The 16,954-nt window shown below is 38.5% G+C and overlaps 1 protein-coding gene across 11 annotated transcripts in view; it reads right to left on the reverse strand.

The window, feature by feature from the left end:
- BRD7 (bromodomain containing 7) overlaps positions 1-16,954 on the reverse strand; it is a 40,977-nt gene that overhangs the window by 5,502 nt on the left and 18,521 nt on the right. For 5 of the 11 annotated variants that reach the window (XM_082438348.1, XM_082438349.1, XM_082438345.1 and 2 more), the window contains 8 exons: positions 15,378-15,488; positions 10,779-10,963; positions 9,640-9,763; positions 8,906-8,981; positions 6,318-6,548; positions 5,447-5,582; positions 3,209-3,320; positions 1,198-1,254 (listed from right to left, as the gene is read on the reverse strand). In XM_082438348.1, the coding sequence (XP_082294474.1) occupies positions 1,198-1,254; positions 3,209-3,320; positions 5,447-5,582; positions 6,318-6,548; positions 8,906-8,981; positions 9,640-9,763; positions 10,779-10,963; positions 15,378-15,488 (1,032 nt within the window). The remainder of the gene's footprint in view (positions 1-1,197; positions 1,255-3,208; positions 3,321-5,446; positions 5,583-6,317; positions 6,549-8,905; positions 8,982-9,639; positions 9,764-10,778; positions 10,964-15,377; positions 15,489-16,954) is intronic. The other 6 variants (XM_082438351.1, XM_082438352.1, XM_082438353.1 and 3 more) reach the window with 5 other exon arrangements.

Genomic DNA, 16,954 nt, shown 5'->3' on the forward strand with positions numbered 1-16,954 from the left:
CTTGATCTCACATCTTCAAGTTTTCTTTCCCTTCAAAGAGCTTACGTCTCTCTGATCTTCAATGTCCCAGTTTTCCTCCAGTCATTTAACTCACGGTACCTTTATCTTGTCCCCACCATTTTACTGAAATTACTCTGATTAAGGTTACAAATGACACCTGCTGGTCTCCTCTTACTGGGCTTCTGTGCAGCATCTGACACTGCTGGACTCTTTCCTGCATCAGTCTTCCGTGGTTTTCCCACCTCAACTACTGGTCTCTCCAAGGTTCTGTTCTTTGGCCTTTTCCCAGCCTACGTGTCCTGCCTGGACAATCTCAGTCACCTAATACCTAAAATAATTCTACCTTGACACCAATAACTTCCAGATCCACACCTCCATTGATGTCTCAAATCACACTCACCAGCCCTGAAACCGAGTGAAATTTCTTTCCCTGCCAAAGCTGTGCTCCTTTTCCTGTATGTCCAATATGAGCTAACAATACTAATATCTACCTTGTGCAGGTCCTGTCAATTTTATTTCTACTGTATTTCTCCTTATTGTACATCTTCACTCTCTTCCACAGTATTGTTATCTAAGCAAAAAATTAACTAGCATAAGTCCTATAGCTTTTCACTGGTCCCCTCCCTCCAGCCCCTCTCTCGCCTCCACATTTGATCACAGCAGTCTGACTTCTAAAATAAAATCTCAGCCTCTTAAGCACTGCATACATGACTCATCATGTGGTCCTCAATACCTCTCCTCCTCTCTCCAGGTACCCTGTGGTCACTCACTTTCTGGGTGTTCTGCACATGTGCCTTGCCTGCTCACATCTATTCAGGTCATTACACATGAAGTTCTACCCACTTCACAAACCTGGGCCTGTGCTGGGGGAACCCTGTTCATCCTTCTAGACCCAGTTCATCCGGAAGTCCCTCTGTGAGGATCTCCTCAGCTGTCCAAAGCAGCTGGTTTCCCCAACCTGCGTTCCCACAACATGTACATTTACTCTGTACAGTAATTGGCTTTGGCTCCCTTGTTTACGTGTGTGCTTATCTACTGCACTCGCTGCTACTACATTCCCCACAGGCAAAGAAAGTTCTTTGATCTCAGGAGACACTCAATAAATATTTTTCTTTTAAAATAAAAGCTTTATCATTTAGGCTTTTTAGCTTATTCGCCATTTAAATATTTCTTATAAAGAGTAAAAAATATAATCACCTCCATTTCTTTTGCTGTGTCAAGTGTCCTAGTTTGGTCTTCATCTTCAGGAGATGACTGTAAGGATAAAGAAAAACACTTTATTAAAAGATATACAAAAAGGCTAATATCAAGGAAAATAGAAAAACATCAAGAGTTTCACGGCAAGATAAAAGGAATAAGAATATGGATTATCAAAATATAATTTTTTAAACCAAAAATGAATTAGATATAATTATTAGCATTTTGAGAGTATTTTGTGAGTCCAGAGTACATATTACTGGTGACTTCAAGACTGATAGTTCTATGACCAATCAAGAAGCAACACACATGTTTAAGAAGGTACTTGGTAATAGCATACAAGGACCTAAATAAATGGAGTCTTATTTTTAGCAATAGGTGGTTGAAATCTCTGACAAAGAGAAGATAGGAGTACTCCAGGGTGTATTCTGCATGAAAAGAGGCAATACTTGCAGACAGCAAAGAATGTAAAATATTCAAATGCTATAGAGAACGTGAAAACTTCCCATAATCCTAGTCTTCAGAGATACTGTGTATATAAACAATACATGTATCATGCACAAAAATCAATCATGATCTGTTATCTTTTCTTTTTGTTTTTTGTTTTTTTTTTAATTGTATCTCATTTTTTTTTTTTTTTAACTTTTTGGGTTTATTATTTATTTATTTATTTATTTATTTATGGCTGTGTTGGGTCTTCGTTTCTGTGCGAGGGCTTTCTCTAGTTGCGGCAAGTGGGGGCCACTCTTCATCGTGGTGTGCGGGCCTCTCATTATCGTGGCCTCTCTTATTGCGGAGCACAGGCTCCAGACGCGCAGGCTCAGCAATTGCGGCTCACGGGCCTAGTTGCTCCGCGGCATGTGGGATCTTCCCAGACCAGGGCTCGAATCCGTGTCCCCTGCACTGGCAGGCAGACTCTCAACCACTGTGCCACCAGGGAAGCCCTGTTATCTTTTCTTGAAAGGTCATACTGTGATTTATTTAACTGATTCCCAATTTTTAAAAATTATAAACACTGTATTGCTTATATGTAACTTCTATCTTAATTTTCTAGTACAAATTCTAAGAGGAACTGCTGGATCAAAGGGCAGAGGAACTTTAAATCTGAAATATATTGCCATATCAACAAAATGAAAGATATGCGATTTTAGTTCAAGACTTTTAATTAATTCAGGTTAATTGCTGGGAAGGGTATAGTAAAAATATTTTTGAATTGATGTAAAGCTGAATGTTTTTTAGGTTATGTGAAGAAAGCAGTTTATGTGCTAAGATATAAGACTCTACAGCAATTCTCACTGAACTTCAGGCGCTGACTCAGCTTTGCTGACAGGTCACCCAAGGACCAGCAGCCACAGGTACAGCGAGGGCAGAGGACAAGGCAACTACAGTCACAGCCACCAGGAAGAGTTATGACCCCCAGGAGATACAGGGTTCCTCTAACTATGGTGACAAGGACATTCTGGAGACCAACTCTCCTCTACACTGAAGGAACACTTTCTGGTTTTAATCTTTGAGCCAAGTCTCTGAATTATCCCAGATTATGAACTATGTCCAACTGAACTGGAGCTAGTTTACAAGTGTTAATAAAATACAGCAATGAGGAAGCTTTTTACTTTTTTACTTGAGGCTCCACCACTATATTATTACTACGTAATAAGGAAAAGGACATTCCCTATCATTTTAGTCAACTTAATGTCAAACCAGTGAGCAAGACTTCCTTTTTTTGTTAGGGTACATAACACGAGCTGACTTCTGAGTTATAAGCCCCATTTTGATTCCTACATTTCCAAGATGAGGAGATAATGACAATCACTGGCCCTCACAGACCCTGGAAGCCGAGTTACTCGTTTCCGTTCATTGTCCTCCACCCATGGTCTCCACCCGGGCTGGGCTGTCTTTTCAGTGCAATGGAGTTCAGCTGTCACACTGGTTAATCCCATGGTTTCATAACACTGATGACTAACACCTGAGGGCCAATGATAAATCACTGTTTCTTTAGTAGCATTCTTACCATCTCCGCCTCCTGCAGGGTTCTAGAATGTCCTCCTTTTGTTAAAACATCCAGTAAACTATCTGCCATAACATATGGATAATCTTGGCATGTGGCCAAAAACTCATGGATGCTGAAAGAGAGTGTGTTGGGAAAGTCATTTTCATACAAATCATCTCCACTGGCGTAATCTTCCTATCACAGCCAACTATTTCATTAGATGCCTTTAATTTATACCCCATGATGTGAAACTTTCCATCTAGACACAACACTGTATTTACATATTTACCAGCGATCAAGTTATCATCACAAGAGAATTAAACAATACCAAGAACACGATGAAAAGGAAATGCTCCTGGGGAAACTTCAAAGAAGAACAAGAGCTCAGTGATGGAGGGGATCAGGGCTCAGTCTGTGGAATTCCTTGCCTCTTCCCTAAGGTGATCGTACTCAGCTCAGGACTCTCACAGATACTAAAAGACTCTAAAAGTCACACCTCCAGTTTGGACCACACTCTTTGGACAGCTCCATTTGGAGGTCTAATAGGCTCAAAATGTCCAAAATTGAGTTGCTGGATCTTCCTCCCGAAGTAGTCCTTCTAAAATCTTCCCCTTCTCAGTAAACAGCAATGTCATCCTTTTAGGCTTGGTCTGAAACCCTGGAGTCCTCCTTGACTTTGCTCCCTCACACCCCACTTCAGTGAGTCAAGAAATCCTACTGGCTGACTACTGATCCCCTCTCAGCACCTCAGCCACCACTCCCACGGTCCAGGTCTCACGTGGATTATGACAGCAGTTCCTCTGTTTCTTCCCTTGCCCCCCTGCAATCTGTTTTCCACAGAGCAGCCATAGTGATCCTTTTAAAATTATAAGCCAGACTTGGTCACTACTCTGCTCAAAAGCCACCAATATTTTCCCATCTCACTTAGAATAAAACACCAAGTCCTTATAAAGATCTACTCCCACCAGTTGTTTCCCCTACTCTTCCTGGCCCTTACTGCTCTTCTTGGTCTTTAAATGTGTCAGGCAGGTTCCCACCTCAGGGCCTTCGCACAGCTATTCCACTGGCTGGAATGTTCTTCTTTCAGATGGCAGCAACGTTTGCTTCTTTACTGCCTTCAGTTTTGCCCAATGTTCACTTAGCAAAGCCTTCCTTGACTACCCTATTTAAAACAGCACCCCTCTCCCAATCCTAGTACTCTCTATCTTCCTTTACTTCTTTACTTTTCTTCAAAACACCTGTTACCACCTGACAGGAGGGCATGGGTCTTTGTCAGCACTGTTTCCCAGGGGAATCCCCAGTAGCTAGAAGACTGCCTGGAAAACAAGGCACCTGCGATGCCTGTATGTGGAATGCATGGATGAATAATCCTGAAAGAATTTATTCAAGCTGGTGAGAAGAGGTCTAAAGGATATACAAATGGCTTGCTCTTAAACCACAGTCACTGACTAAGGACCCCTGCCTTATAAAAACACTGCCACCACTACCACCATACATGTATAAAAGTGAACAATCCCCCCTTTGTCAGAACACCAGGAGACTGGTTAACCTATTGGGTTAAATTCTTACATATAACGAAAGTTAACAAAGTGCCAGTGTCAAGGAGGAATAACCCAAGCTCAGTGCCCGACCCCAAGCCAGAATCCCAGTAAATCAGGACATTTCATTATGTTGATGGGATGCAAAGTACCCAACATCCTAAATAAGAACACAAAGTTATCTTCCAACAGGAACATTTAATAAGGGATAGTTGAGTGTAACTGCAATGGTCTACTGGCAAGTGATGGGTCAAACAGGCTTGGATGTGGGTTGCCTTAGGAATCGAATCATGTCCTACCTCTTATCTTGGGGAAAATGGGTTGTGGCTTCCCAAACTGATCAAATTTGGAACAACTCACTGACACACAAAACTGTTACAGTAAAGCAGGTGGCACGTCAACATTTTGAAGCAACAAGCTCCTGAATTTTAGTTAAGTGGAGGTACACAGCATCTTTAAAAAGATATTTTTGTAAGAATTAAAATACTACAGATGCCAACATCAGAAAATATTAGGGAGATACGTTCTTTCTTTAAAATATATAGTCTCTATTAAAGAGCGATGATAACTAAGGGTCTATTTGATTATTGTCACTTAAAAAAATTACTGAATACATTTTCTACCATTTGAATAACTCTGTAAGTCTATCAATAGATCACTTATGTATATCAATATTTTAGGACAATGTAGCACTCAGAATACTGATGAACTGGTGACTCACCTGAAATCACTCGAGAGGTCAGAGTCTTCCCCATAGGTTGAATAGATTAGATCAGAATCGTCCTTGCTGATATTTGCAAATGTGGAGTCATAATGTGGTGCATAAGAACTGTAGGGTCCATAGTTCAAGTATAACACTGTTGATAAAAACACACACACACAAAACCACAATACCATTCTTTAACTTGTATGTCAATCTATTTTTTTGTTTATTAAAGATTATTCCCTTCTAACTTTGCTACTTCACTGACTGGCATACAAATCTAGGGTAAACATTTTCTCCAAAACATATCTGGGAAGTCACAACTCAGGTGAATCATTGCCCGCAAAGGGGCGAGGAAAAAAAAGAAATAACAAAGCTCATTTTGAATACTAATACTGACTTTTCAGGGGCTTCCCTGGTGGCACAGTGGTTAAGAATCCACCTGCCAATGCAGGGGACACGGGTTTGAGCCCTGGTCCAGGAAGATCTCACATGCTGCGGAGCAACTAAGCCCGTGCGCCAGAACTACTGAGCCTGTGCTCTAGAGCCCGCAAGCCACAACTACTGAGCCCACATGCCACAACTACTGAAGCCCGCGCGCCTAGAGCCCGTGCTCCGCAACAAGAGAAGCCACCGCAATGAGAAGCCCGCGCACCACAACGAAGAGTAGCCCCCGCTCGCCATAACTAGAGAAAGCCCACGCACAGCAACAAAGACTCAACGCGGCCAAAAATAAATAAATTTAGAAAAAAAAAATACTGATTTTTCAGTTTCTTCTTAATAAAATAGCTAATTAATGTTGCAAAAATACCATAAAGAGAGTGCTTCTTTTCCTCAGCTCCTTGAGAAAGAGAGAAGAAAAAACTTGACGACCACGTGGGAGCCTTACCTGGAGTTACCTTGTTCCTTTTATCTTCTTTGAACCCCTGCAAAGTATTCACTCCAGACTGAAGTCTTCCAGCTGTCATTCCCAGTCTCACAGGGCAGTAGCCTGGTTCTAAAACATAAGAGTGAGCACGGTGGCGGCAGCTCAGGTGGCAGTGGTCCAGATGGTGCTCTCGCTCAGCGTCTGTGCGCACACTGCTGCATGCCATCCACGTGACTCTGGGCAGCCCTTGCTCTACCCATTTTTAACATAAGAAAATCTGAGCTTAGAAAGGAAGGAATGTACGTGGGACCAAAATCTGGTCCTTTTCATTATACTCTACTGCAGCCTGGAATTCTTTATAATCGTGTTGCACTTCACTTTAAAAAACATGTTTAAAGTTTTTTAAACATGGACTTTTTTTTTTTAATTTTTAGTTTTTCTTTTGGCCGCACCCCGCAGCATGTGGGATCTTAGTTCCCCCACCAGGGATCAAACCTGCGCCCCCTGCATTGGGAGCGTGGAGTCTTAACCACTGGACAGCCAGGGAAGTCCTGAAGGTCGGATCTTTTAACGTTAAGATGATGAAAGTAAACCAGTAGAAATGGTCAAGTAAAAGACTAAGGGAAAATACATGATTAAAGACAAGAACTCATACTATATTCAGGATAAGTTAATCTGAATTAGTCTGAGGAAGACTTGCACTGCAGGGAAGAATAGCCTTCAAAGATGTGATGTCTGTAAACCAGGAACGAACCCCCGTAATGATGCTAGAAATCTGTGATACAAGCATAAGAACTGAGAAGGATGGTACCAGGACAAAACGTGGTCTCTAACAAAATCCAACAGAAAGGACATTTTCTCTTGAAGAAGAGATGAGATGATTTTTGTAGCATGACCACCTTGGAATAGAGTCTACTGCCACATGTGATCAGTGTGATAAAATAAAAGCACTTGTGAGAAACTTCAAACACCTAAATCAGATCTTCTTTCCTTGGTAAGCAGTCTGGAGTTTGGTGTCCCAACTGGTACTAGTGCCTCCAACCAGGAGGATGCAGCTGAGACAGGGGCATCTTCTACCTTAAACCAGTAAACTGGCCTCCTGGGGGAGCTGCTGTGTGTGTGAGGAGTCAAGTCAGCGTTGGCCACATTTGATAACGCCTACAGAAGCAAGAAATCCAGAAAACCAGACCAAGAGCAGAGACCAGACCCCAAGTACAAAGAAAGGGGCAGATCTTAGGGTGTGACCTAAATCAACTTAGTTGCATCACCAAATTTTCATCACGGCTATACTAGAGAGAGCAATGCTCTCAATCCTGTGGCATTTTCTTTTTATTTTTCTCCCCTGTGGCATTTTCTTTGACCCAAGACCCTAAAACATTCTTATGAAAAGTTCATATAAAAGTAAAAAATGAGTTTTGTTTTGAAAACATAGCACCAGTTCCTTTTCTTCTAAGTAAAGGAGGCTATTAATGTTCTCCTTCAGCATTTCAAGAGTGGAATGCAATGCTCAAAGAGAACATTGACAGGCTTGCATCAAATGCATCAAGCTGTTCTCTGCTTCAAGGTGTTTTTTTTACCTGTTATTCCCCAATCCCTTACTCACCATTTTGGGATCAGCCTCTCTGACCCCCAGACACTAGACAGGTATATCCTGTTACTACTCTGCTGCTCTGTTCCTCTGATGCACTGATTCATGGTGGACAAGCTGCCATCTCTTTACATGATTCTTTTTGTTTGTGTCCTCCTTTCCCCACTCCACAGAACGTAAGAGGGACTTGTCTCTTCATGTTTTGCTCCCTTTTTACACCTAGCTCCATCTCAAGCTCCTAAGACAGTGTCTTGCTCAGAGCAAACAATAAATAATGGAGACTATTTCCTGAAGTGCAGGAATTTTGTCATTATTCATTTTTGTATCTCCAATTAACTCTCTAATGGCAGTAGGATAACAGATATTTATAAAATATTCTCATGCTTATCACATGATTTTCCCCCCTCAGATGAATGACATAAATTTCCCATTCTTACACCAAGGTTTAAAATATTCCCTATACTATCTCCATTAAGATATCATTTGAGAAAATGTAAGTATGACTTGAGTTTCTAAAAGTGATTCCCAACCTTTATAAACTTTCTATCAACCACACTGAAAGATATGTCATTAACTATATATTATTCCATTCCCATTAAGGTACCACATGGCATATGTATTCATTTTATTCCCTGAAATTAAAAAAGTCAAGTTAAATTTATTATGCCATAGTCTGAGGGTTTTGAGATACTTCAAGAAATAACTGAGTCTTTATACCAGAGTCTCTTAAAACCAGGGCTAGAAATGACTGCCTAATATTTTGGCTTTGCTAATGGTGGGTATGATATTCCAGGCACTTTATATTTTAAAGAAAACTTGATCTGTAGTACTTATTTGGGATGAAATAAAGTTAGGCTAGCTGTTAGCATGAAGTACACGATGCCTAGCCAAGTTCTTTATGGATGATAATACAGTTAGGTTTATCAATATTCAGACTTGTTGCTTTAAAATGTTAACCCAGGTTACTGCTCTTTGCCAAATTAGCATCAAGTTCATGCACAGTCTAATTCTGTGAACTTACCTCCTACAACAGGATCCACAGGATGGAGAAGTCCCAATGTTGTTGTTCCATCTGGTTTTCTCCTTTCAAATTCACACTGCAATGACCCAAAGTATTCAAATGGCATGAACAGTTTTATATACCATATGTACATATGCTGCTCATCAGAAAACCTTACCTTAGTTTAGTCAAACTAATATTACAGGTAGCGATCACCATTATACTCAGATATCAACTTTCACACCTGTCTCCATGCACACAGGTGTTGATGGGTTAAAGAAATGAAGGTAAGAGAAATCTCAGAATTTTGAAGAGCTGTGTGGGTCCTTAAGGTCACCGAGTTCTGTTCACTCTATTAAAAAAGGATACTGAAGGCCAGGGAAGGGGAGTGACTTGCCCAAAGTCATGTATTAATTCATTTGGTTTTAGAACCAACGTGCTATACAATATGACTTGAAAAGACCAGTACATAAATGTTTTCTTTGTAAGCCTTAAGTCTGTGGTTCATTTTCCAACTTTAGAACACATTAACATCACTTAAAAAAAAAAACAAACCCAAATCCCTCTATCCAGTGACAGAGGATAATACTATGTACTTTATAAACCAAGTATATTATTACGTTTTCTTTTTGTGAGTGTTCTCCTTCAGAGCTCTATGGCAGATATGGATTAAAAGTACACAAGCAACTTAAAAACTGAGAGTTTCAGACCACCTGAATCAGTAGGTAATGAAAAGAAAGGAAAAGCTTGATCACCTGACTATTAACAAGCCGCCTGGTCAGCTTTCCTCCAGATTCCTTAACAATGCGGTCAATCTGCTCCTGCTCTCTTTCTAAATTATTGCTTTTAAATTTATCTTCAAGTACATCTTTGTCTTTCCTGAAAACACACATTAGTACTAAGTAAAAAAAAAAAAAGATAAGATGAAAACATTAAAATGTAATTCCAAATATGAATACAACTAAAGCGGAGAAATTTGCGCTACTGACACCAATTAAAACTTTGTTCCTTAATGACCTGGTAAGGGGCCCTAATAACACACCAACAGTAAGGCAAACCAAGTAGGTTGGTTAGTTCCCTCCCTTTTTGTGTCCAGTGTTACTTGCTTTAAACTTTTTTCTTAGAAGATTCACAAAAATGAAACTCCACCTCAAATATGTTTTAAAAGGGGAGGGGCGCACAATTTGTTTTACAATGTTTTAAGTCCAATTTTTAAAATTAAAATTTAAAATAAACGTACATTTAAAATGTATAAATCTTAGAAATATAACAAAAACTTGTCCCAAGTTTACTTCCTTTGCATTATGACAGCAGAAATCCCACACTGCTAAACCCTTCTCCCAGAGTTGACAGCGAGGTGCTGGGCATCAGAGCAGGCAGTGGTGTGAGCGGGATATACACGACTGCGTCCGGCCATGCCAGCTGCTGCCCGGTAGGACCAGTGGCTCATTACTGCTCCTACCAGTTGACACTGAGTGGAAAACATGCACACATCTCAGTGACAGCCCATCTGTTTAGAAGGTAGCTTTAACTGTGCTTAGGCTTAATTAAGTACGGTCTCAACTCCTTTGTGGAATGAAATAATGAATACACACATTTTTCTTAAACAAATAGTTCTATTAAAATAAACTCACAGACAATATGAGTCCCTAAAGGTAATTTACTGGTTTTAAAACTACTTTCATACAGAATAGACATTCAGAACTATTTTCTGAACTGTGTTTGGACAATTCCATATAATGCTTTGTATAAGAGGGGTATCAAATCATCAAAATGGACTTTCAGGACAAAACCCAACCAACCATGGACCCAAGGCAGGCCCCCCAATCAGTATTTTCTCCCGATACTGGTGTGAAAAAGACAGCTTAACCTTAATATTGCAAAGATTCTTTACTTTTTATTTTCCTTATTGGGACTCTTGAAGCCTTGTGCCTCAGTGTCTCCAGAGTCTTCCCTCTCTCTTGGCCAGCAGCCGCTGTCCTCCCCACTCTGCGAGGTGTCTGTTCTATCTTTCTGCTTTCGACTTTTTTGCAAGTCTGCCATGAAGTCTATGCTCTGCTTCAGGCTCTGAATTCTCTCCTAAAAATATTCAAGGATATTCTTATTGAATGTTTGTCATTCATTTTGAAAGTAATGCATTTTTTCCCCCACAAGAGCTTGCACTTACCCTATTAACTAGGGAAGAAAAAAAATTAAATGTGATCATACCAACAGAGTAGAATATTTAGGAACCAGGACAATAAAGTCTATTCCTTCAATGCAGATAATTTCCAATGTAAGAGAATGCTTTATAACTCTGTTGCATCATCAAAAAGTTCACAGAAGAGAAAGTGTGAATAAATACTAAGTATTCTTTGCAGTACTAAATTTAAAAAGTAAAATTTAGTTTAACAGGATGTTAAAGTTTTATATTTAACAGAATGGTTTTATCTTCTGACATTTAAGAATTATCAGGTATTTAAAACCTAGAGCATGTGAACATGTAAAGATCCCTTACATTCTGGTATCCTGGGATGATCAATGATGATTCTGGCATTTTTCTCTGTGTGAAAACATGCCTCAAGGAGAATAAAAAGGCTGCTAGCATAGTTTCTTTTTCAGAGTGCATAATGTTCTAACCAAAGAAGTATTGTTTCTGTTTTGTGAAACGTGCTGAGTTTTCCACTGCATTGATATGCTGTGAAATTTTCATGGTGGTTAAGGACTTGAGGTTTCTGGACAAATGTTAAAGAGGCAGATTTGTTCCCAGTGACTATTCTGCCTTTTAGTTCTGAGTGTTGTCACTGGATAAAATATGGACTGCAGTCTCCTCAGGGCTGCACAGCAACAGCAGGGTAGACTTCTGTGGAATAATAGAAACTAGAACTGGAAAGGACCGGAGGTCATTCAAATAAGAACAGTGTAGCCCAGAAATGCTAAATGACTCACCTAAAGTCACAGAACCAGTGACTAAGACCAGGCCTCTTGTCTCTCACGATGGGGACTTTCCTCATCATACTCTGCTGTATTAGCAGTACACTGAGAGCCTCAAGAAATGGACCCTGCTATTTTTACTGGACTATAATTTTAAAATAATCTTAAAACTATTTAAGCAATATATTTTATGGCAGACAAAGATATGGGTAGAGGAGAAAATAAATACCTTGTTAATTTATTATCCAGAGAGGAAAAGTGTTAACAGGTTTAACATTCTAGTATTTTTCTAAGCATTACACATATTAACAAATTGGAATTATAATAAACATTTTGTAACAGCAAAGTTTTTTTTCAGTTAATAAATTGCAAGTATCTCCCCTCTGTATCATTAAATATTCTTTAAAATATTCTTAACAACTGTATAGTATTTCATCCCATGTACATCTCATGGTTTAATTAACGACCCTTACTGGACATTCAGCTTATTTCCAAGTTTCTGCTATTATAAATAAAAGTCTCCGGGAATCTGTATCTCTTTAGAATAAATCCTAGCAGTAAAAATACTAGGTCAAAGAGAATGAGTATTTTTAAAAGGCTTCTGATGTCTACTACCAAACTGCTTTCTAGAAAAACTGTAACAATTAATAGTATTTGAAAGTTTCACCAGTGTTTGAAGTTTTCTCTGAATCCCTGGCAAACTGATTAGTACCATTAAAAAAAAATTACGAATTTGATTTTTAAAAACAGGTTTTAATACACACTTAAAAATATTAGTGTGTGATTCTTTCTGTGTGCATTTACTGGCCATTTGTGTTTCCCCCTGTGCATGTCACTTAAGCCATTTCTTACTCATCTATTTCTAGCACCTGAAATGGAGGTTGGCACATAGTAGGCACTCAATAAATGCTGGTTAAATGAATGGGCTTAGATCACAAAGTTCTCAGTAACCTTTTAATTTCCATTCTAGAGTTTTATAAATCAGAACCTACATTTAAGAACATTTTCAGATTTTTAGAAAAACATAATATGCATAAAATTAAAATAATTCATTTAGAGAAATTTTCTAAATTTCAACACAAGTCATGGAAAAAAATTGAGTTTAATTAATTTTAATTTGAAAGCAATGTCTTTCTTTTTTGGTAACTAAAATGTCTTCAAATCAGCATACTGTTTATTAATTCTCAATTTTACAAATGACTAAAGGGTTTGATTCTTTGCCATTAATAACAGCTAGCACCTACTGAGTGCTCACTCACACAGCAGGTATAATTTTATAAGGTTAAGTACTTCTGTTATGCCATTTTACATGATGGGAAAAAGGCTGAGAAAGGTTACATAGCCTACCTAAGATCATACAGAGTCTCAATAACACAGCCAGGACCTGAACCTTGATTAGTCTGATCCAAAGCCACTATGCTATGAACAGTACTGTTTATACTATAATGCAGCATTTAGTATTTATTTGGGAGGTCAAAAGAATTATTCTGCATATGTCTACTTTTTATAAAAATAACACATCTACTAATAGTCACCTAATAGTCACTACTTGTGTGTAACTGAAAAAATGATGAATGACTGCTCTACAATCTTTACACTGAATTCAAAAACAGTTATCTTTGAAAAGACACCATTCACGGAAGGGTGTACTGGGCTCTCTTGGGAGATGTGCTATTAAAAGAGTTAATTCAGAAAGTCTAAATTTAAACATTTAAAAATCACTACTGTAAGGGTCTCTCCCATCTAGGGTGGAGAGAACAGTCAACAGGAAGCTATAACACAGGATGCGTAGGGCTCCTCAACAGGAAGAGATCTGAAAAGAGGGAAGACAACAGAGGGAGAAAAGGGAAAGTGGAAAAGAAAGGTTTTTTTTCTGTGCTTCCAGCCATCCTATCCCCAGTAAAATACAAGAGATACTGGAGTCGTTTACATGTTATATTAACTACATTATTTAAAGATGAGAAAACAGTGGTAGATCAAAGTTGAAAATTTTACTTGGGTATGTTATGCTTGCGAATTAAACTTTACCCTAAAAATTCAATGTACATATTTTGGAGTGACAAAACATTGCATTTGTTGGGTGCACTTTTACTTCAAATACAAAAATAGCAAGTATTTGCAGGTTTTTAAAACTGGAATATGGCTTGGTTCTGGATTCTGAGTTTTTCTGCAAAGAATGGGATAAACATTTTATATTCCCCTTTCCTCTGCCTATTTTGCCAAAGATGGGTAACTGGCTTACATTACAGTTTCCCAAGTCTCTAGGAAAGGGTGGGAATTGATGTTGTCTAAATATTAGGAGTGCAAGAATGATCATCAATCCAAATGTTTTTCTTTCCTCAGTTAAGTGGATACAAGAATCTTTCAGAGCCAAGCACACAGACACTAAGACATCTGCACACCAAGGCAATTCTTTAAATGTAAAACTGATACAAATGATCACCATAAAAATTGGAAAACCATGTGCATCTACACATGACTCATTTCTACTATCCTCTAACTCCCTTGAATTTGAACCCGAGCCCTTGATTCTGATTTCTTTCTCCTCATACCCACTCATTTCTTCTTTGCAAAATCCCTCTCACATCTTGTTCTTCTTGATCTCCTCCTTACTCTAGCTCTTTCTAAAATCAGCACATTAACGCTAGCAATTATCTTTGAGATCTCAGATTAAACCTTCTTCTCTACAGATGAGAACACTGAGGCCCAGGGTGGTTAATGGGCCCAGGGTGGGCCAAGGTCCACAAGTTAGTGGAAAAGAGCTAAAACTAGAACTCAGTCTTCTGACTTCCCGCTGTGACAAGGTGCCAGGTTTGTCTCAGTTAATTTTCCGTCCTATGCAGAGTTGTAAAACCTCAAAAGACGTGATTTATCCTGTGAGCTCTCCTCTTCTCCCAGCAGATGCACATGATCACCTCAATTTGCCCTTCAAGGTCATTCATCAGCCATCGCTCCGAGATGAGACTCCCGTCACTTTCTGCCACTATCTACAGTATCTCTGTTTTGAATAAGTTACCAGTTTAAGCTCCCTCATGAAGCTTGATGATGATGATGATGTGTGTCTCTGCACACGTTTCTCCCATGTCAAATGCCTTACTATGTGCACCAGTTCTTATCCTTCAAAGGAAAGTCTGCTCCTGTGGGGAGGTGGCTTTGAGACAATTCCAAATTATCGTTCATTTGTGTATTTTGTTTCTTTCTACTCGAAGGAGTTCCTGTGCTTCACCAGAACATTAGATTCCATCCCTACAAAGGGAAATAGAGAGCTTTCCTTCTAAAAGGTCTCATAATTCATGTAATCTATCCTGTCCTGGAATTCATGTTGATGTTTGTTTCACAGCCAATATAGGTAAATAATTACAAGTGACTGCCAATATTTATTTGTATCAATTCCAAATGAGAATCTTCCTGCTTTAATTTTCTGTTAAAATTTTTTTTTCATTTAATATTTCCTACTTTTAATATCATCTGCCTATAAAATAAAACCAGTACTGTATTGGATCTGTATCACTATAACCAAAAAACTAAGGGATATAGATTTTTATAATAATTATTATTTATGACAAAGAATTTCCTTTACCTGGCTAAGAATTTTCATCCCTGAGTGCAATAGCTTCTTTGCAGCTTTATAATAAATGGTCTCTGGTTTGTTGTAAATCATAGCATTAGTACACATTAGTTTGAAGTTATCCTGCAGAGAAAATATTAGGGAGGAATGCATTAAAATGAAACAAAGTACCCTCCTGTCCTGGTTTGAAATCATGCAGGTCTTCAGGAAATTAAAAACAACCACCACCATCAAAAAAAACCCAAAAAAACAAAAACAAACCAACAAAACCCCCTCCCATCCTTTTACTGTTTACTAAGCAACATTAATAGCAATTTATTAAGTTTTAAAATTCACTAACAGGGCTTCCCTGGTGGTGCAGTGGTTGAGAATCCGCCTGCTAATGCAGGGGACAAGGGTTCGAGCCCTGGTCCGGGAAGATCCCACATGCCACGGAGCAAGTAAGCCCATGCGCCACAACTACTGAGCCTGCGCTCTAGAGCCTGCGAGCCACAACTACTGAAGCCCACACACCTAGAGCCCGTGCTCCTCAACAAGAGAAGCCACCACAATGAGAAGCCCGCACACGGCAACGAAGAATAGCCCCTGCTCGCTGCAACTAGAGAAAGCCTGCGCACAATGAAGACCCAACATAGCCAAAAAAAAAAAACCAAAAGAAAGAAAAAATAAAAACTTAGAAAAAACTTAAAAAAAAAAACTCACTAACAAAACGAATACTGCTAAATTAATTTAAATATCCTACTATATTCCTTTCCAAATTCTTAAACATTCTATAGTAACTATATAAATTTTAGAGCCTGAGATAAAATTTTAAAATGGGTTTCTTCAGTACAATCTTGTTGCACAAAAAAAGAATTAGAAGAAAATACTTCTATCTTATATTTAATAATTTTAACTGTGTACTTCATTTAATTAAAAAATATTCTTAGTTTTAAAACAAACATCTTAATTCTCCAGTTATGAGTTAAATACGTTACTTCAGATCTTGACTAAAAACTGGGACAATGTTAAATTATCACAATATTTCCTACCAGATTCAAATTAACTGAGCAAAAATGGCAGAACATTTACACTAATTTTCTTTTAAGTGTTTGGATATTATTATAAGCTAAACATAATTTGCAGAATGTTGCAAAATCATGCCAACCTGAAATAAACCATACAATCTCAAAGAGTTACAACATGTAACTGCAGTAGGCAAATTATCAAAACTGTACTTTTGGTTTAAATTTCAAAGTATGCACATGTGCTGGGGAACTCAATCCCACTGCATATTTTCATGGTAAAGTAATTTTTACATTGTATAAATGTGAGAGTGATTATGCCAAGGCCTTACTAAGTTAAAATGATAAAAACCCAACAAAAAAGAATCTGAGCCCCAAAATCCTCCTCCAAATTTAAAACGAAACATTCAAGCCCCATCATTTAATAACGAGTGATGACAGCTTAGAACACTTAATGTAATGAAGATAGGTAGACTGAATATTATTTAAAAGCATATGAGAAGACTGTTCAAGGGTCACAATAAATTTGATATTAAATTTAAAGGAGATGAAACGAAGTATATGTGGATCCTCAGTTCTTGGCCA

Source organism: Balaenoptera physalus, assembly GCF_965194825.1.
Source record: "Balaenoptera physalus genome assembly, chromosome: 19".
Classification (NCBI taxonomy): Eukaryota; Metazoa; Chordata; class Mammalia; order Artiodactyla; family Balaenopteridae; genus Balaenoptera; species Balaenoptera physalus.